The sequence below is a fragment of the Taeniopygia guttata genome, chromosome 1A, assembly GCF_048771995.1.
Source record: "Taeniopygia guttata chromosome 1A, bTaeGut7.mat, whole genome shotgun sequence".
NCBI lineage: Eukaryota > Metazoa > Chordata > Aves > Passeriformes > Estrildidae > Taeniopygia > Taeniopygia guttata.
Window position 1 is genome coordinate 11,616,981 of NC_133025.1, and position 17,000 is coordinate 11,633,980.

At 37.2% G+C, this 17,000-nt stretch overlaps 1 protein-coding gene across 13 annotated transcripts in view; it reads left to right on the forward strand.

Annotated features, from left to right (window-relative positions):
- Positions 1-17,000, forward strand: part of MAGI2 (membrane associated guanylate kinase, WW and PDZ domain containing 2) — a 694,323-nt gene that overhangs the window by 527,141 nt on the left and 150,182 nt on the right. For all 13 annotated transcript variants that reach the window (XM_072919262.1, XM_012568848.5, XM_030263732.4 and 10 more), the window contains one exon: positions 11,580-11,637. In XM_072919262.1, coding sequence (XP_072775363.1) covers positions 11,580-11,637 — 58 coding nt within the window. The remainder of the gene's footprint in view (positions 1-11,579; positions 11,638-17,000) is intronic.

A 17,000-nucleotide genomic window follows, 5' to 3' on the forward strand; every position in this document is an offset into this window, starting at 1 on the left:
AAATGTATGTAGCTTTCAGTTCCTTGCCTTTTTAAGGCTTCTGATAAAAGATCGGAGGCTCATTTTTTTCTTTCCCATGGTACAGAAATTATTTTTTCCGTGAGCATAGAGCAGTGAACCAAATGTTCACTGCTGTGAAATTCAAACACCTAAATAAAGTTCGAGGAAGAAAGTAGACACTAGTTAAAATCCACAATTCCTCACTGTAGCTCAGACCAACAGGCAAACTTAGGAACTGGGCACACATATTCAGCAAGTATATAACATTTTGCTCAAAATAGTTAAAGTTTGCCAAGGAAAAACATAACTAGCTCTTGGTAGGTGCACATGGTGGATATATCATAAATTACACAGAAACTTAATTTTTTCCCATTCTCCTGCTTCTGAAAGCTATGGCTGATAATTTCAGCATTACTTTATATCTCAGGAGAGTGCCTATCAAGAGAGATGTAAAATCAAGTCCCTTCCAGCTCTCCTTGCCTTTAAGAGAGTAGTCTCTACACCTGTCCAATATAGAAGTCTCCATAAATTTTCATCTTCTGAGTTCTGTCTGCATATGGTCAGTACAGTTTATAAAGTTTCATGAAGACTGCAAATTAAATATAATCAGCCACAAAAAGCGGATCTGTTGTGTACTTAGTTGCTCTTCCCTGGTTATAATACAGCTATGCATAGTTACACACAATGACAACAAAATCAATCTTATAATTTCTTCTGCTTGCAATATCTGTAATTTATTTGTCTGCTGTACTCAGACTCTTTTCTAGTGATCTAGGGACAGCCTTGTTTGATCAGCAGTTTTTACATCATCTTTTGGGCCCTACAAATTATTTTTGTAAATAACTGAGGCTGTAGTCAGTAAGGTCATGCTGCTGCCTTTCTTACTGGGCTTTCTGAATGTGCTGACATTGAGGGGACCCAGCCTAATCACTCTGTCTGAATTTTTCTCCTGGGCAATAGGGACAAATTCGCTAAAAAATTTCAATCAATAGGTCAGTCTGTAAAAAATATGACTTTGTATGCCTCTGATTAATTCTAAACTGATTTACAGAAGAATTAGAAAGGCATAAAATAGGCAAAGCTAGGCTGAAGTGAAATACTGCAGTGAGAGATGTGTTTAATTTTTGTGTTTCGTGTTCCTATATTCTGTAGTAACTTTGTGGCAGACTATACATCTTTTGGGATAGTTGTAGCAGAAGCAGTCTGCTTATTTAAAGTACTTGTAGTGACCTTGATACTTAAGAAGCTGAAGGGACTGGAGTACAGTAAAGAGCAGAAATTAAAAGACTGGAAGAAAAAGAGGAAATCAAATTTAAATTTGTTTATTCTGCCACTGAGTTAGTACAGCTTCAATTTGGAAACTTTATTTCAACCATTAAGCACAAACGCAATTAAAAGTAATTAATTTAATTTAAATAACCAATTTGTATAATACCCATGCCAGGGCATACACTGGGGAAAAGGTTACTTTCTGTTGGAATTAAATAGATCAGTTGCTGATTCCAAAATTGCTTGTATCAGTATTGTGAAAGTCAGATGCCTCATCTCTCTGGGCTGATGTTTATGAAAAGGCAGCGATAACCTGAAATTCCCATGACATGCAAATTGTCTAGTGCTGCAATGCATGAAAAAAGTGAGCACTCTCTTCTTCCAAAAACTGTTTTTTCCATCTCTCTGTCCCGTTTCCATCTCCTTCCCACTAAGACAGTATCCTCTCAGTCCCCTCTCCAGTGATTAGGTTTCTATTCCATTCACTCTTAGGGAGGTTTTCCACTGAGAAGGGAGAGAGAAAAATAAAAGGAAGGCAAAGTAGTTCTTTTATCTGCTTCATATTAATAATTTTTTATTTTTATGTGGTGAAATGTCATAAAAAGTGACAATACACATATTTTGCATTCCCTTTGCCTTCCTTTTATTTTTCCTTCTTCCTATAACTTTTCTTCCATGTTAGGACATGCCAACATTAATGAACATTGAAACATGAAGAAAACATGGGTAGATCTTTCTTGTATTATTATCTCACACAGTTAAAAATGTTGAAGGAAAAGTGACTTAGAAACCTGATTAGTTTGTCATTGACACAAATAGATGTAATAATTCAACACTGAAATTGCAAAGTGTCCTTATGAAAGCAAGTACATTGTGTCTGGTACATTAACAAAGGACCACACACCTGTTTCTCCTGCAAAGTTCTTTTCTGATGCTGAAAGAATAATACTGAGAGTGAGTTTTGGCAGATGGCATTACAATTCAAATAAAGAAAAATAAGCTTGTGAGTTCATATATATTTCCTTGTCACTCAAATTCCAAGGGATTTTTTAGCATAATGTTTAAAGTATGGAGTGAGTGTCCCCATAAATATCACTAATGCATAATGATGAAAAAGTTATAACAAGAAGTTTCAGAAAGCAGTTTCGTGCAACCAAAGCAGATTTTTATTGATTTTACAGCAAAGCAAAAAGTAATAAAAAAGGTGCCTTTAAAGTATTCACCCTCAACAAGGCAATGAAACCACCAAGAAGTAAAAAACAGACTCTAATCTTATTTCACTAGTATAAATGAGGGGTTGCTGCTTCAGCAGGTGCAGTGTTAACATGAATTTTCCCCAGTGCAATGTAATCTCTCTCATCAATTGTATTGATTTATCTATTTCATCAAATACTATTTAAACCACTACTGTATCTGCATTATGTATATGCAGCCAAGTTCAGAACTGTAAAAATATGTTATTAAAAAGCATGGTAGTCATGGAAACAGATCATATAGAAAGTACCTTGAGGAGGATTCTGCTATCTGATTGTATAGAACTTCACTGGCCACTTTATAAAATACAGAAATGTAAGATGCCTTGTACTTGATCACAGCACTGGTTTATTTAACCTGCTCTCAGATTTTCATCCAAGGTCATCTGGTGATTCTGAGGCAGTTGCAACCCATCACAAATAAGTAATGTACCTTTGAAATCTTCCAGTCTGGGCAGGATAGTTTTTTATTTGTAGACCACCCACAGATACTCAGTTCATTGTAAGCATTCAAAGTAGTACTTGGCTATTTTTTTTTCTTTTTTACATTATCACTACAGATGCTACATTTTTCTGTCTCTTTTTATAATACATCTATCCATTTCCATCACTGGTCTGTCAAATAAAATCAAGTAATTACCATTTTTTGTAATAACAGGGCAGAAAAAAGCCACCAGAAAACCAGACAGCATTATTCTATGTGATTTATTTTGAAACATTGACTTGAGACTCCCAAGGCTCAGTGAGAAAAAGGCAGTCATGAAACAAATATTTTCTAATGTTGACTGAAATTTTAATTAAAGTTCAGTGTTGTTATTTTAAAAATCCTTCAGAAACAAGGCAAAATAACATGTTTGACCAGGAAAAATGGTTAGAGAAGATGAAAAAGAGGCTTCCTCCATGCACAGGAGCAGCATGGTTGTATGGAGCTGTCCTGAGCATCTGGCTGATGAAGAGTCTAGGTACAGTCTGAAAGAGGCATCAAATCCAGCTTTGCAGGTGTCCCCATGGGGACCCATCCAAATGGTCAAGGGCATGGCTGCACTGGGACCCAGCCAGGCTGCTGGACTGGCCCAGCAGAAACCCTGCGAATTTCAACAAGGACAAATGCAGAGTTCTACACTTGGGCATAAACAGTCTTGCAACAATACAGGCTGGGAACTGACTTGTTGGATTGCATCTGTAATGCTGAATCCAGTTTTTGGGCCCCATGATACACAGGAGTTCAGCAGAGGACAGCCAAGACAGGCAAGGGCAGGGGCACTTACCTTCTGAGCAAAGGCTGAGGGTATTCCTGTTTCCCACTTAATAAAGACACTGAAAATAGCACTGAAATGTGTCATTTGGGTTTGTTACAGAATAATAAACTTTTTCATTTGTAATACTAGAGGTTAAGAGGAGAATTGATAACTAAACTTGTTGAATTTGAGTGACAAAATACCTGGCAGTCTCCCATAAAATCTGGGAGTAGCTACATACCTACACTGTTAGTAGCTACATACTTTTATATGGATCTTTTAGGTCACTAACCAAATTTGAGGGTTTAGGTTTTATAATAACAGTAAATGCAGTAACTCCACAAATTCACAGGGTATGCGGATCAACATTTAACTACAAAGCAAAGAATATAAATAAAGTAAGAGACTGGAAAACAAATAGAAGTCTAACTTCATTACATCATGCATAGGTAGAAAACATTGGTTTGTATCAAGCTGAATTGATACAATCAGTAATGAGATACAAGCACTGAAAGATCTGAAAATCCAAAAGATCAAACAGAATGTTACTTTTCAGTCTTTTTTTTTCAGAGTCTAAAGAATATAGCATAAAACAGCTGTGGTAATAAAATCAGTTTCAAAGGCAGAATCTTCCACGTTGCAGCTCTACGTGGCATGAAGCAAATCTGCTGAAGCTCAGGAATAGAAATTGATAATGCAGGTACAATGAGTGGGCCAGTGCCAGATCATCTCATTGCAGTCCCCCTGCCACAGGGGTGCCTTTCACTAGCCCAGGTTGCTCCGAGCCCCATTCAGGCTGGCCTTTAGCACAGCCTGGCTGAGCCTTGGACCAGCCAGCGGGGCCACCGGGGCATGGAGCCCACCAGGGCACGGGTCAGGCTCCTCCAGAGAGTTGGCATCTGCAGAAATGTCCCTCAGCCTGAAGGGACTTCATTCCTTGCAGTGTCCATGTCAGCTTAAAGCTCTGGGCTGTGAGGGTGTTGCAGTACCTCTGTTTATGTGTACCCTTTGTTATATTAAAAATGAGAATGGCGTGTAATTTGACAGAGAATTCAGAAATTTTACCATGCTTTTCTTGGAAGCTAAGGCACATTACTGTTTTACTATTCCAAGGAAGCCTGGATGCATTCCTATCCAGGCTTCTGAGCAAGAACTTGTAGCTAAACTGTGAGATATCTCTGTTTCCCCAGCAACATGCTGGTCACTTTAGTGGGAACTTTGAGATCCACAAGGAGCTGGTTTAAGCTTCTCTCTCCACAGTAGTTCTATAATATGAACCAGGCTTCTGGTACAACTAATGCAGGAGTAAGGACAGAGAATAAGATAAAAGGATAACAAGATTTGATGGAAAAAAAATTTTAATGTTTTAATAATATTTTTTCAATATTTCTGCTTTCCTTAAATCTATTCTTTATAAATACATGGAAAACAGGATTTTGCAATTTGTTTGAAATCTTTTAACCGAAACTCTTGACTTTCTCTTGAAAAGGCCCATGGAAAGTACCTTTGACCAGCTTATTGCCCACTTACCTATTGAGCACCAAGTTCCTTATTAAACCTTTATTAAGGAAACCACCTCAGGCACTGTCTACAATAATCTAGCTAAGTTCACAACATGAAAGTTATTTCTTCCTTATTTATTTCTACTCGATTGGGGGTTTTAATTTTTATTTGACTGAAAAGGTAACAAGCCTTTTATAATTTTTTTTATTAAAAAAAATAAAAAACAAAACAAAAATACCAATAATACAGTTAAAACTTTGTCAGTGTATTAATGCAAATCTTAATTAGCATTGCACAGTTCTGCATGTCAGAGGAATCAAGTATACCTAATGTTAAAAAATATCCCAACTGCTACCATTTTTTACAGTATTTCATTTTTTAACACTGCTGGGAAAAAAATATCGAATTTATAGTAATATTAAGTAATCTATGTTCTACATAATTAAGGATGTAGCATGTCACAATAAGCTGCACAGAAGGAAGAAGATGCATTTATCAGATGTATTACTTACACATTTATTTCCATTGTGCAAGGAGAAATTTTGCATAATGACATTTTATTTGTGAGAATACATTGCACATGAATGCTTTTTGATTGCAGACAGAACATAAACAGTCACGATTCTGTGAAATTTGCTGCTATGAGAATGGCGGTTGGAGAACATGTGTTTCATTGAAATTGAACTTACATGGCTTGACTTGGAGGTGGTACATTCACTAGGTTTTCCAGATCTTCCATTAAAGGAATAGTCAATTTGGGGTTTTTTTGTGGAGGTGGAATTGTCAGTCCAAACTTTGTTGTTATTTTTACTGAGAGAGTGAACAATTCAACTACCATTTTTACCTATTTTTTTTCCCTCTCCCCACCCACTCAGTGTTACCATAGCATATACCTGTTGACTTGGTTCAGATTTTGAGCTCCAGATGGAATGCAGATAGGTGACCTAGAACAATTCACATAGGTACGGGGGTAATAGGTTAAGTCCTGATTTTCACTGGGTAGTGTTATCCTCTCTTTCCTCATGGCAACCCCATATCAGAGGTTTTTGGAGCAGCACCGCAACCACAGTATGTCCCATGTATCATCCAGACAATATGGACTTGCACAAACAAAAGCATCTAAACCAAATATCTCCAACCCTGAGCTCCTGAGGGAGCAGCACAGCATGTCTGGAGCAGCATCCACCCCCTGGGAGTCTGTGTGCTGTGCCTTATGGTGTTACAGCAATGGGGTTTTTTTGTAAGCTGTGCAGTGAGGAACACTGGTTTAGACTTAGAGATAAATATTTGCAAAGACTGTATCTCTTAGAGAAAAGACTGTGACACTGCATTGGACTGTGGAGCTGCACTGTTTTTAACTTTTAATCCAACACTTTTGATACCCTCTGCAGTAGGTAACTGACTTGAAAAGGCAAAACTGAATTTGAAACAGGGAGAACAAAAAGATAAGAGAGAAAGCAAGAGATGAAAAAATCACAGGCTTTTGAGTGGGAAGATACAGTATTTTTTCTGAAAAATGCCCTATATATGTTAGAAAACAATTCCTGGCCTGTGCCTGGGTGTTAACAAGGCAGGTGAACCAAACTTGTGTTGACCTCCACAGCTTCCACATGCTCATTGACAGTATTTTCAATAACAGCAGGGATTATATTATTTTCTCTCTCATGCTATATTCCTTTGAACTAAACAAATATTTTGATTTGCAGCTGAATCAGGAAATACGCCCTCATCTTTCTTTCTAGCATGTCAGTGGGGTAGTGACACAATGCTATGTGTTGTTCTGAAACCATGGAAAGTTTTTATGACTCTCTTTAACTCAGTGAATGATAAACTTCAGAAAAATTAATCTCTGGGCTTGGTAGTATGCTTTTTCATCTTGGAACATTAAGATCCAAAATGTACTCTTTCCTCCATCCCTAGAGAATGTTAAGTGGCACTATTAAAAATCATTCTAAAATGCAACAGCTTTCTGAAGGCAGAATAAGAGCATCGGCACCATTAGCATAAGCAGTCTGTGAGGAGAAGGCACTACAATTGATTATTAAAGCAACCTGCTCTAATTCATATTAGTCTTTCCTTTTTTTCCTTCTTTCTCTTTCTCTTTTCTCTTTCTTTTTTTTCCCCTATCCTTTCTTTCTTGCTTTCTTTTCTTCTGACTTTCATTGCCACTGGGCATTTAACTTTTAGAAAGGCAATTCTGAATTAAAAGCTCACCCAGATGGTTACTGAGCAAAGGTTGTTTTGGATGACTGGTGTTGGCTAGATGCTGCTTGTCTTGTAAAGAATAAAGCATGCATTGCAAAAACTGGAGGATATAAGCATACCATACAGACTATCCAGCACTCTTACATCCACTCATGGTGTCAGCATTGCCAACCACTGCACAAACTATTACTGATTTTTAAAAGGTGATTTTAAAAATATTCCTGAACAGCCCTGCACTGGATGATAGGAGGATGTTAGATATTTAAGGTTTAAAAATAAAAGGTAGAGTTTTAATTTTTTTCCTTCTCTAAGAGAAAGCCTTTAGCAATCTACAGACTTGGAGGACAAGGGTGGTATAAGTTTTGAGTTCCTAAGGATGAAGATGTCTGTCATAGCATAGTATGCATGAACCAGTGCTTGCAAAAATTGCACACAAATGAGCATGCTGATGCTACCAAATGAATATCAGCTGTAAGATACAGGTCCTTTCCCTATTCACATCCATTAGCAATCTCCTTCACTAGTGTTGTACAACAATTCTCTTTTACAAATATTTAATGTTCACTTTCATCCCTAATGATCATCCCTGGGTACAGTGAAATCAAAAGGAGAAACTGTAATGCCCTCACCCCTAATCTGGCAAATGCTAAGCTTCCTGTTTTATGAAGCAGTAAAGTATTTCTGTCCTTTAATCTTTCATTTCAAGAGTGAAAAATTGAATAGATGCCACAATTTAATGTAATGAAAAATAATCACAGTGCTCCTGAAAGCTAATGTAGTAGAAGATTCTTCTTAGAGAACCTCTGCAGTAAACTACACTCCGCTAATCTTATCTGCTGTTCTCAACAGGCGGGGGCCTGGGGTTTATGCTCTAGCAATTCTGTTTTACTGGTCAACACAGAATTTTAATTAAACATAGCTTATAGGCCGAATCTAAAATGGAATAGTAAAATCAGAGCATAACCTTACATGGAGTGTATTATGGTACACAAAGGTAATCTTGTTTTTCTTTCTTCTGAACCCATGGCTAACTTATGATTTTAAATAATCAGCTGTTCAATCCATGCATTTAAAAGTGTGTTCTTCTTAGTATGTCAAATACATTAAATTTTTACAGATTTTTACACTAGTAAATGGAATTTTTCTTTTTCCTTCTCAGTAGTTGTGCCAGTTCATAAGTACAATTAAGTATTACTTTAGGGAAAAAATAGGCCAATAGCTTAATAGTGAATCCTCAGTTATTTCAGATTTTTATGAATATGTAAAATTAAGTATGATATCTGCATCTATATACATAAAAATACCCACTTTCAAAATTGGACAAAATATCTGCTTATTTACTTATTTATTTCATACTTTGAAAAAATGCATCTACTAATGGACTTTGGGAGAGGAACTTGTGCACACCTGTGTGTGTATGTATATGGGGATGTGTGTGTGTTTGTGTGTACTTTTATGTACAGGTCTTACTGGTACCTGTCCGAGTTTTCATTAAAGAAATATAATTTTAGATGGACAGATATGAAAGCAACATGAAGTTAATTAGCCGAAAAAAAATTATGCAAGGTTACATGAAAATAAAATGTACTAATAATACATAAGCTAATATTTTATATTCATCCTGTATCATAGTGTTTGGTAAGAGCATAATTTTTCATAGAAGATTTTTGCCTTGCTTATCATGCATGAGTTGGCAATTAAACTTTCTGTAGGGGCAGTACAGGATTTGTGCATCAGCTGATTTCTTTTTTGAATATTTATGGATTACATTACACAGTCTTGTCCCAAGATACACAGCTGTTGTAGGGTGATTCACTTCATTTTACTCAAGTTCTGAGAAGGTCTGGGAAGAGCATCAACAGGGCTTTATAATGCTTAGAGCCTCAACATGTCAGTGATGTGCCCCTGCAACAACGTGGGTCAGCAGCCTCCTGGGCTACATTGGCAGAGCATCACCAGATCAAGGGAATGATCCTGTCCTCCTGCTCAGCACAGCTGAGACACAGCTGGAGTGCTGGATCCAGGGCTCCCAGTACAGCAGAGACATGGACATAAAGACATTCCAGTGAATGGCCACTAAAACGATTAAGGGATGGAGCATCCTTCCTAGGAGGAAAGGATGAGAGACCTGGGACAGTTTAGCCTGAAGAAGTGAAGGTTCAAGGAAGATTTTGTCAATCTAAATAAATACATGAAGGGAGGTTCAAGGACAGAGCCAGGCTCTTTGCAGTGGTGTCTGGACAGGAGGCAAAAGGGCACAGGCTGAGTTACCCAGAAAGGTTGTGGAGTCTCCATCCTTGGATATATTCAAGCACTGACTGAAGATGGACCTGAACAATCTGATCTGGCTAACCCTGCCTTGAGCAGAGGGGTTGAGCTAGACAATCTCCAAAGTTCCCTTCCAACATCAACCATTCTGTAATTCTGAGACCAGCTTGAATACCTTATGTTGTCTTTATTCCTGTGAAAAGACAATAACAAAATAGCCCTGACAAAAGTAGTTCAGAATGTGGACTTAGGAAGATTTCAAAGCTAACAATATTCTAAGAATAGGAAAAATTGAGTATCAATATTAAGCCTTCTGCTACAAAAAAAAAAAAAAAAAAAAAAAAAAAGCAATGTGGCATTTCCTCATCTGCCTGGCTCTGGCAGAGGGTTTTATCCTTCACTGCAGGATTGGAATAGGCTAAGCAGGAACATCCCCTGGGGGCAATGTGACATGAAGATCACAGCAGTCTAAACGGGTTCACTCAAGAAAGGATCAGGCACTACAGATGCATTTAAAGGAGAAGTAACAAGCAGAGATTAACATGCTTTTCTTTTATCCCTTTTATCACTCAGGCTTTACTTTCCTATTTGCTCCTTTGAGCAAGTCAATAATTGTCCATTCATATTGTCAGTGGAAAAAAAAAAAACTCAAGTACTCCAGGAATACTTCTTTATGACTACTGTAATGACTGTTCAATATGATCTACATAATTTCTCTTTTGTCTAGTTCAGTACTCATTGTCTCCAAAAAGTTACTTTAAAGTAGTGCAACAGAGTTTAAAAAGAAAAAAAAAAAAATCTAAGATAAGGAATTCCAGAGTCAAATTTCCTTTTAGAATCTCAGTACCACTCCCCATACATTGTGTCATAGTCTTTGACTGCACAGAAATCAATACCTGTGCAAAATGGGAATGCCCATCCCTTTGTGAGTCTCCTCCATCCATGTCACCACTTGGTACTGAGGTTTTTACTCTGTCCATATCAACTGAAATACTTGTTGCCTCTGTCTGGTGCCTTTTAAACACAAGATGAAATTCTGTTGGCAGTATAATATTTTTTTAAGCATTCAGTGTTAATGATAATAAAATAAGTATCAATGTACATGTATAGATATGTGGCAGTTTGGTTATAAATGAATGATTTTCAAGATTGTTGAATTAATATTCACAACAGTTTCATTTTTAAGACCAGAATGTTTTAGGAATCTCTGTTTCTGAAAAATGTAGTTAGCTTTACGTCCAGAGGATGCTACAATATCTTATTTTGGTTTGTGCTTTCATGCACTGTTCTGTGCTCCTGTGTTCCTGATATATAACTTACCCATGGAACAGGATGCCTTTGGAGATTGTGGAATTGCCATCCCAGTAAGAATAAAAATGCAAACATTTCAGTATACTAACTGTACTTATATGGCAGGAGAGAAACTCTTTTCATTCCTTCTAGACCAACTTTTCCAGGATTCCTAAGAAAAAAAAAGCTCAAAAAGCAAATTCATTTTTTGTGTGTTTTCCTCATGAAAATAGAATGCCCTCACTTCCTCTGGTAGTGATGTCACACAAGATGTGCTACAGTTGTTGACTCATGCAACTGCTGGAACAATAAAGAAGTTCAATCAAAATGTGTTGCTCTAGAAACTAAGAGCTGGTTTTACATGCACATGTCCAGGTTACTACTACTTTTGGCTGCCATGGGGTGTGTTCAAGATTTGGCATTTGCTTTAGTCACTGTATCTAATTTCACTATTATTTCCCTCAACACCCAGCAAAGATCCACAATTTTGTTATTAGAAATCTTTGCATTCTGTACTGCATTTACTGAGAGGGATTAACTCTTTGTTTTTCAGAGCTTCCATATGGCTGGGAGAAAATTGATGATCCCATATATGGCACTTATTATGTTGAGTAAGTTCCCAAGTTCAATATTAAGTTGCTATTAATATGTCATGACCTAATACTGGTATCCTCTGCAATGCTCAGCCTGGCAAGGAATGGGGACAATTACTTGGCATGTTAAACTATGGGTATGGCAGGAATTCTCAGTCACCAAGGCAGTTAATGTATATTCAGAGTATATTTGAATATATAGGTATATTCAAAGTGTCCCAAATCAGTGACTCAGGCATTCAGTCACTCTCTTTATCCAGGGTCTGGTTCCATGGTACCATTCTAGCTGACACTTGTACAAAGAGCAATATCCATTAAAGAGATGTTGCATTTTCTATCTAAGCTTTGGATATTCAGCAAGGTATAAATCTTGTTAATCAATTAACAGAGCAAATCATAATAATTTCAGCTCAGTTAAAATCCATTTCTGGGTAATCCTCTCTTGCTGCAAATCAAGTGTTTATACTGGTTGTGCCAGAAGTCAAGGTTTTTATATGCTGTATATGAAATTTAATGGGTTTTTTTGAATTTAAAAGTGCAGCTGAAAACAATATAAATTCTATTTTCATAGCACAATGCTTGCTTTCATTTTCTTCGGGTTCTGTTTTAGTTATGAAACAAGAAAAAAGCTTCTTCCTCTGTGCAAAGGCCAACAAAATGCTTTTGTTTGAAGTAATGGTAGGACCTGGCCAGTTTGTACATAAAATAATTAAATCTGAGAGATTATGTCCTCTGCTTTTTAATTTAACATAACGAATGAGACTTATGAAAAATGAATCAAGAGTCAGATTGTGATACCTGTATGGAAGGGGCCAGTTCTCACTTTGCTCTCTACAGTCAGTATGCAAGAGAGGAGACTGAAAACCACTCCTGTCACTGTGCAGATAGCACTTGCAAGGTTGAGAAACAGCTATCCATTAGTGCCTTTTATTAAACAAGAGAGATATTCAGAGAATACTGTCCCTGTTGTCCCTGACCTAAAATCTTCATTTCAAATCTTGACACTCAAGCAATATGTTTATCTAGTTGTTTCATAGAAAATTGAAAATTTCCTTTGTGCATCACATTTTTCCCTTGGTCTCTTGAATCCATACCAACACACTGACTGCAGGATTGCCCTGGAAAGTATTGGAGATGCAGCTTTTCCTGACTTCAGGATATGCTGCTGTTATGCAAAGGTTCAGGTGTGCAGGGAGATCAAAAACTCATCTAATTGCTGGAAGTCTAGAAGATGTAAGATGCCCCTTTCCTACCTGCTGTCATAGCAGCAGCTTGTGAATGCCCATGCATGTTCCCCAGCCTTCTACAAAGCAAACAATTAACAGAAAATGGTGTTTGTTCCTTGCTTTGCTGATTCCTTCTGTCCCATTCTCCAAATGCCAGAGCACCTGCTCTCCCTCTTTGTCCCCAGCTTGCTTCCTGCCCTCAGGTGAGAGAGACAGCAACTCCATTTACCTTGCTGCTCAGCTCAAGTCACCTCAATCAGTCCAGATTCAAGCAAAAGGATAAGTTTTGAAGTGCCTAAGTAATACCTTTAAATTACTCCCCCTTCTGATGCCTGAGTTCTTTTATAATGTCCCCAGGTAGGCAGGGGCTGCAGTTCTCATAGAATTTTATACTTAACCCCTGCCAAAGATTTCTGCAGGTGCAATTATGCAGCTGCTGGGTCTAAGTAAAGCTTCTGCCCCAGTGGTTTTCAGTGTATTGTGGGGTGTAACAGGTGGTGTGCAATTTCTGTGCAGTAATCTCTTACTGAGGCTCCCTTGGTTGTTGGTGCAGCCCGAGGCATTCTGGCACCAGCAAGGCTCACACTCCACTGCAGAGTCAGAAAAGGAACAAGTATTTATCTGCATTTCATGTCCAACCACATTTAAACAGATGCAAGGCACCAAGCCCAGATGTTACTGTGCAATTACATATTTTAAGGATGTTAGTGCCAAATTTATTAATACTAGCACAGATAAGATTTGTGGACAAATACATCAAATCTACTGCAGTCTCTGAGGTTTTTAGAAGTGGAATGGATGCTCATGGAGTGGCATTAAAACTGCAGCCCTGCTAAATTCACATGGAGTTTTATAGTCAGTAAAAATGTAGCTGTAGTTTAATTTGCTGTCTGAGCTCAATAAGTTTGAAACAAAGATTTCTTTCCATTTTTTCTGCTACAATACATAACAGCCACAGCTTTTTTATTACCAGTGCTCAACAGATGAGTTCATTTTTAACTAGATAAAATCAGATTATAATACACTCTCTTAATTTTGTCATAAAAGTAGGAAAATAATGAAAAGCAAGATTACAAACTTCCACATATTTAGGTCTACTCCAAGTTTACATGCAAGCCTACAAAATCCTCATAAAAGCAGGGTTTGTACTCTGCTCACTGAGGAGCTTGTATGCCATGGGAAGTTTGTACAGTTCAACAGTGAGGCAGACAGACTCCATTTCACCTTACAAGGAGCAGCCATGTTCAGCTCAAATATTCTGAGACCAGAGAAAAAGCTAAAAGAGAAAACAAACCAAAACAAAGAAATGTAAACTTCTTGCTAGTTGAGTTCCTAAATACGAATCACAACCTATTTGCAAATTTTGCTAAAAAATTAGTCTCCAGTATCACTACATCTCTTAATCATGCATTAATGTAGGTGTGAGATATTAAAATTTTCATTTGCTTTGTTATGTAGGTCCAGGCTTCATTTATAATGCGACATGTGACATAAATGAGGTGTTTGCTATATGTTTGTTAACTTTCATGCAGTCTGGTAACTGTTAATCTGTAAACTAACAGCACTGAGCTGTGCAGGACTGTGAAGAGAAAGTAGTCTTTAGAGTGCTCGGGGTCTTTCCATTCTAATTGCCAAAAGATTGTTTCCCTCTTTAAGGATGACTAACTGCAACACAGAGCTCAGTTTTCAGACATGGCCTCTTTAATAGAACAGCTAAATTAGCTGTACAGGTATTTATCCTGGAGAAACATACCTCCTTGATTTACAACTTCTGAAAATGCTCTGTTACTACTCAAATAGAAGAAGTTATCTCAGGTCTTTTTGTCATTATACAGTGTTATCAACTGAAAAATGTGAATATAAAGAGTGGATAAGCTATACAAGATAGGCTATAAAATGCATACAAGTTATACATTAGAATATCCATTTTATAGGCATCCTAATCCTCAGAATTACTTTGTTGGGTAATAGGCAACAATTTCAAAAGCTATAAGAAAAAACTGCAAAAAAATCCAAACCAAAACCATCTCATATATTTAAGTAAATAAGAAAAGGAGATGGGTTAAAATCCTTCTACTGGTGCCCATGCTCTGACCTGCTGTCATTTTGTCAGAGCTCAGTGCCTTGACCATCAACTAAAGTCTGCAAATTAGGCACTACATCCTGCAAATCTCCTAAGGATGTGTTTCAGTTGTCTTAAGTGCATCTAACCTGAAATTCATCACAAAAACAGCTTAGCCTGGCCCCTCTGACTACTGAGAGGGCAGAATTGTGTGTGTTTTATGGGCTGGCTGGTGGTGATGGTACCTCCCCATCACACAGGGACAGTATTTTGACCTGACAAGTAAATGCAGCTCAAAAGAAAATCCTGATTCTGAGGGTGTGTCCCCAGTTGAGATACAGTGAGCTAACAGGGGCCAGCAGCACCAGCCACTCCTTCTTCTCTGCACAGCCACAGTGGCACTAGAAGAAATGAGTTGGATTCGATTTTGGATTACGATTTTTGATTTAATATATATTGTATAAAATAAAGGAAGAAAAGTTAGAATTGTTCACTGAATTAGATCCTATGAGAATGAGCAATACATTTTGGCTACCATCCAAAATATGGTTTAACCATAAAAGCACTTACTTGTAACCATCTCTAAAACTCACATTTGGCTTGTCTTATGAAGGCCTAGGCTAGTAATAAATCTTGTGCATGCTGTTGAAGTAGCTAGAGGAAAAGCTAGAATGCCCTTTCAAGAGAGCTACTTAGCTTAACAACTTGTTTCTCAAGTAAACTCAGCAGGAGTACTTTGTCTGATTTAGCCAAGAAACTGTATAGCATTTAAAATTGCATAAAAGAGATGTGTATCATTTACATTAATATAGGAACATAATGCAATATTACTGACTGCTAAAAATGACTGATTATAAATATAATTTTCTTTTCTTTGAGTCCTCTTGGACACAACATTTAATGCATTTTTTTTAATGAGTTGGAAATTTCGCATTGTGCTTTTGCGATTGCACACTACCAAAAACAGTCAAAATATGGGAATAAATTGGAACTTAGAATTATTAAAGTTGCACCAACAACATGAGGTGCTTCAAGAACCTGTGTTAGTCTTCCTATCTGATCTGATAGGACAAAATGTCATTTTCAAGCTGTTATCAAAGATATTTCTGTTTAAATAGACCAAAACACAACTTAAACTATACCTAGAAACTGTAGGTAGGCAGTAGAAAATGGATTCTAGCTGTGATGTCAGTACCATACAAATTAATCTTTCTTGAGCCATGAACACAGATTAGCTAAAATCCCCACTTCTCTTATATCACAGAACCACGTATAAGTTGAAGCTTAGGTCTGCAGGAGCCTTCCTGCAGCTCTGAGATGTGCCCTGCAACTGTAACATGAAACTGAGAATAATGCAAAGTCCTGAATGAAGATCTGAAGTGTAATCTTGGATATCCATTACATCTGCATGCCATGGCACAAAAGCATCAGGAAACCTCTGCTCTTGTGGAGGGCAGCTGGAGAACAGGGCAGGATCCTTCAGAGCCCCTAAAGTAAGAGATGATCCCTATGTTGAAGCAACTAACCAACATGTGTAGCAACCCTGGTTTAAAACTTATCAATTGCTAAAATAAAACAAGCTAGATATTGTACTCCATACCTCCTACTGGAAGCTGTTTTCTAACTTCACACTTCTCTTGTGAGAAGCCTACAGACTTCAAGTCTGAAATCCTGGCATCTTTAATACATTCTAGTATTTACTTCCAAATGTATTCATAGAATGCAATTATATAGCAGAATTAATTCTGCTTGAATAAAAAGCTAAAACTCCTTTGATCTTCTATAATAGAATACTCTATTTCACTGGTCTTCTTGTAAAACCTTTCGTAGAGATTCATTTTATTTGATCATGGGTGCTCAGAACTTAATGTAGTATTTGAGTTTCATCACTGTATTGTGTAAAGGCAAAAGCAGTATTTCCTTTACAACATGGAAATACATCCAATGATAAACACATAACCTAAGTATTTTTTAATGCCTATGTTAGTAGTTCAAAATTACCTTTTCTTAATGCACATAAGTCTTGCTTTCTCCATTTTTAATTAGTGAAGTTTTTCTCCCTTTCATCATAAGTTCCTAGGTTTGCAATAGAA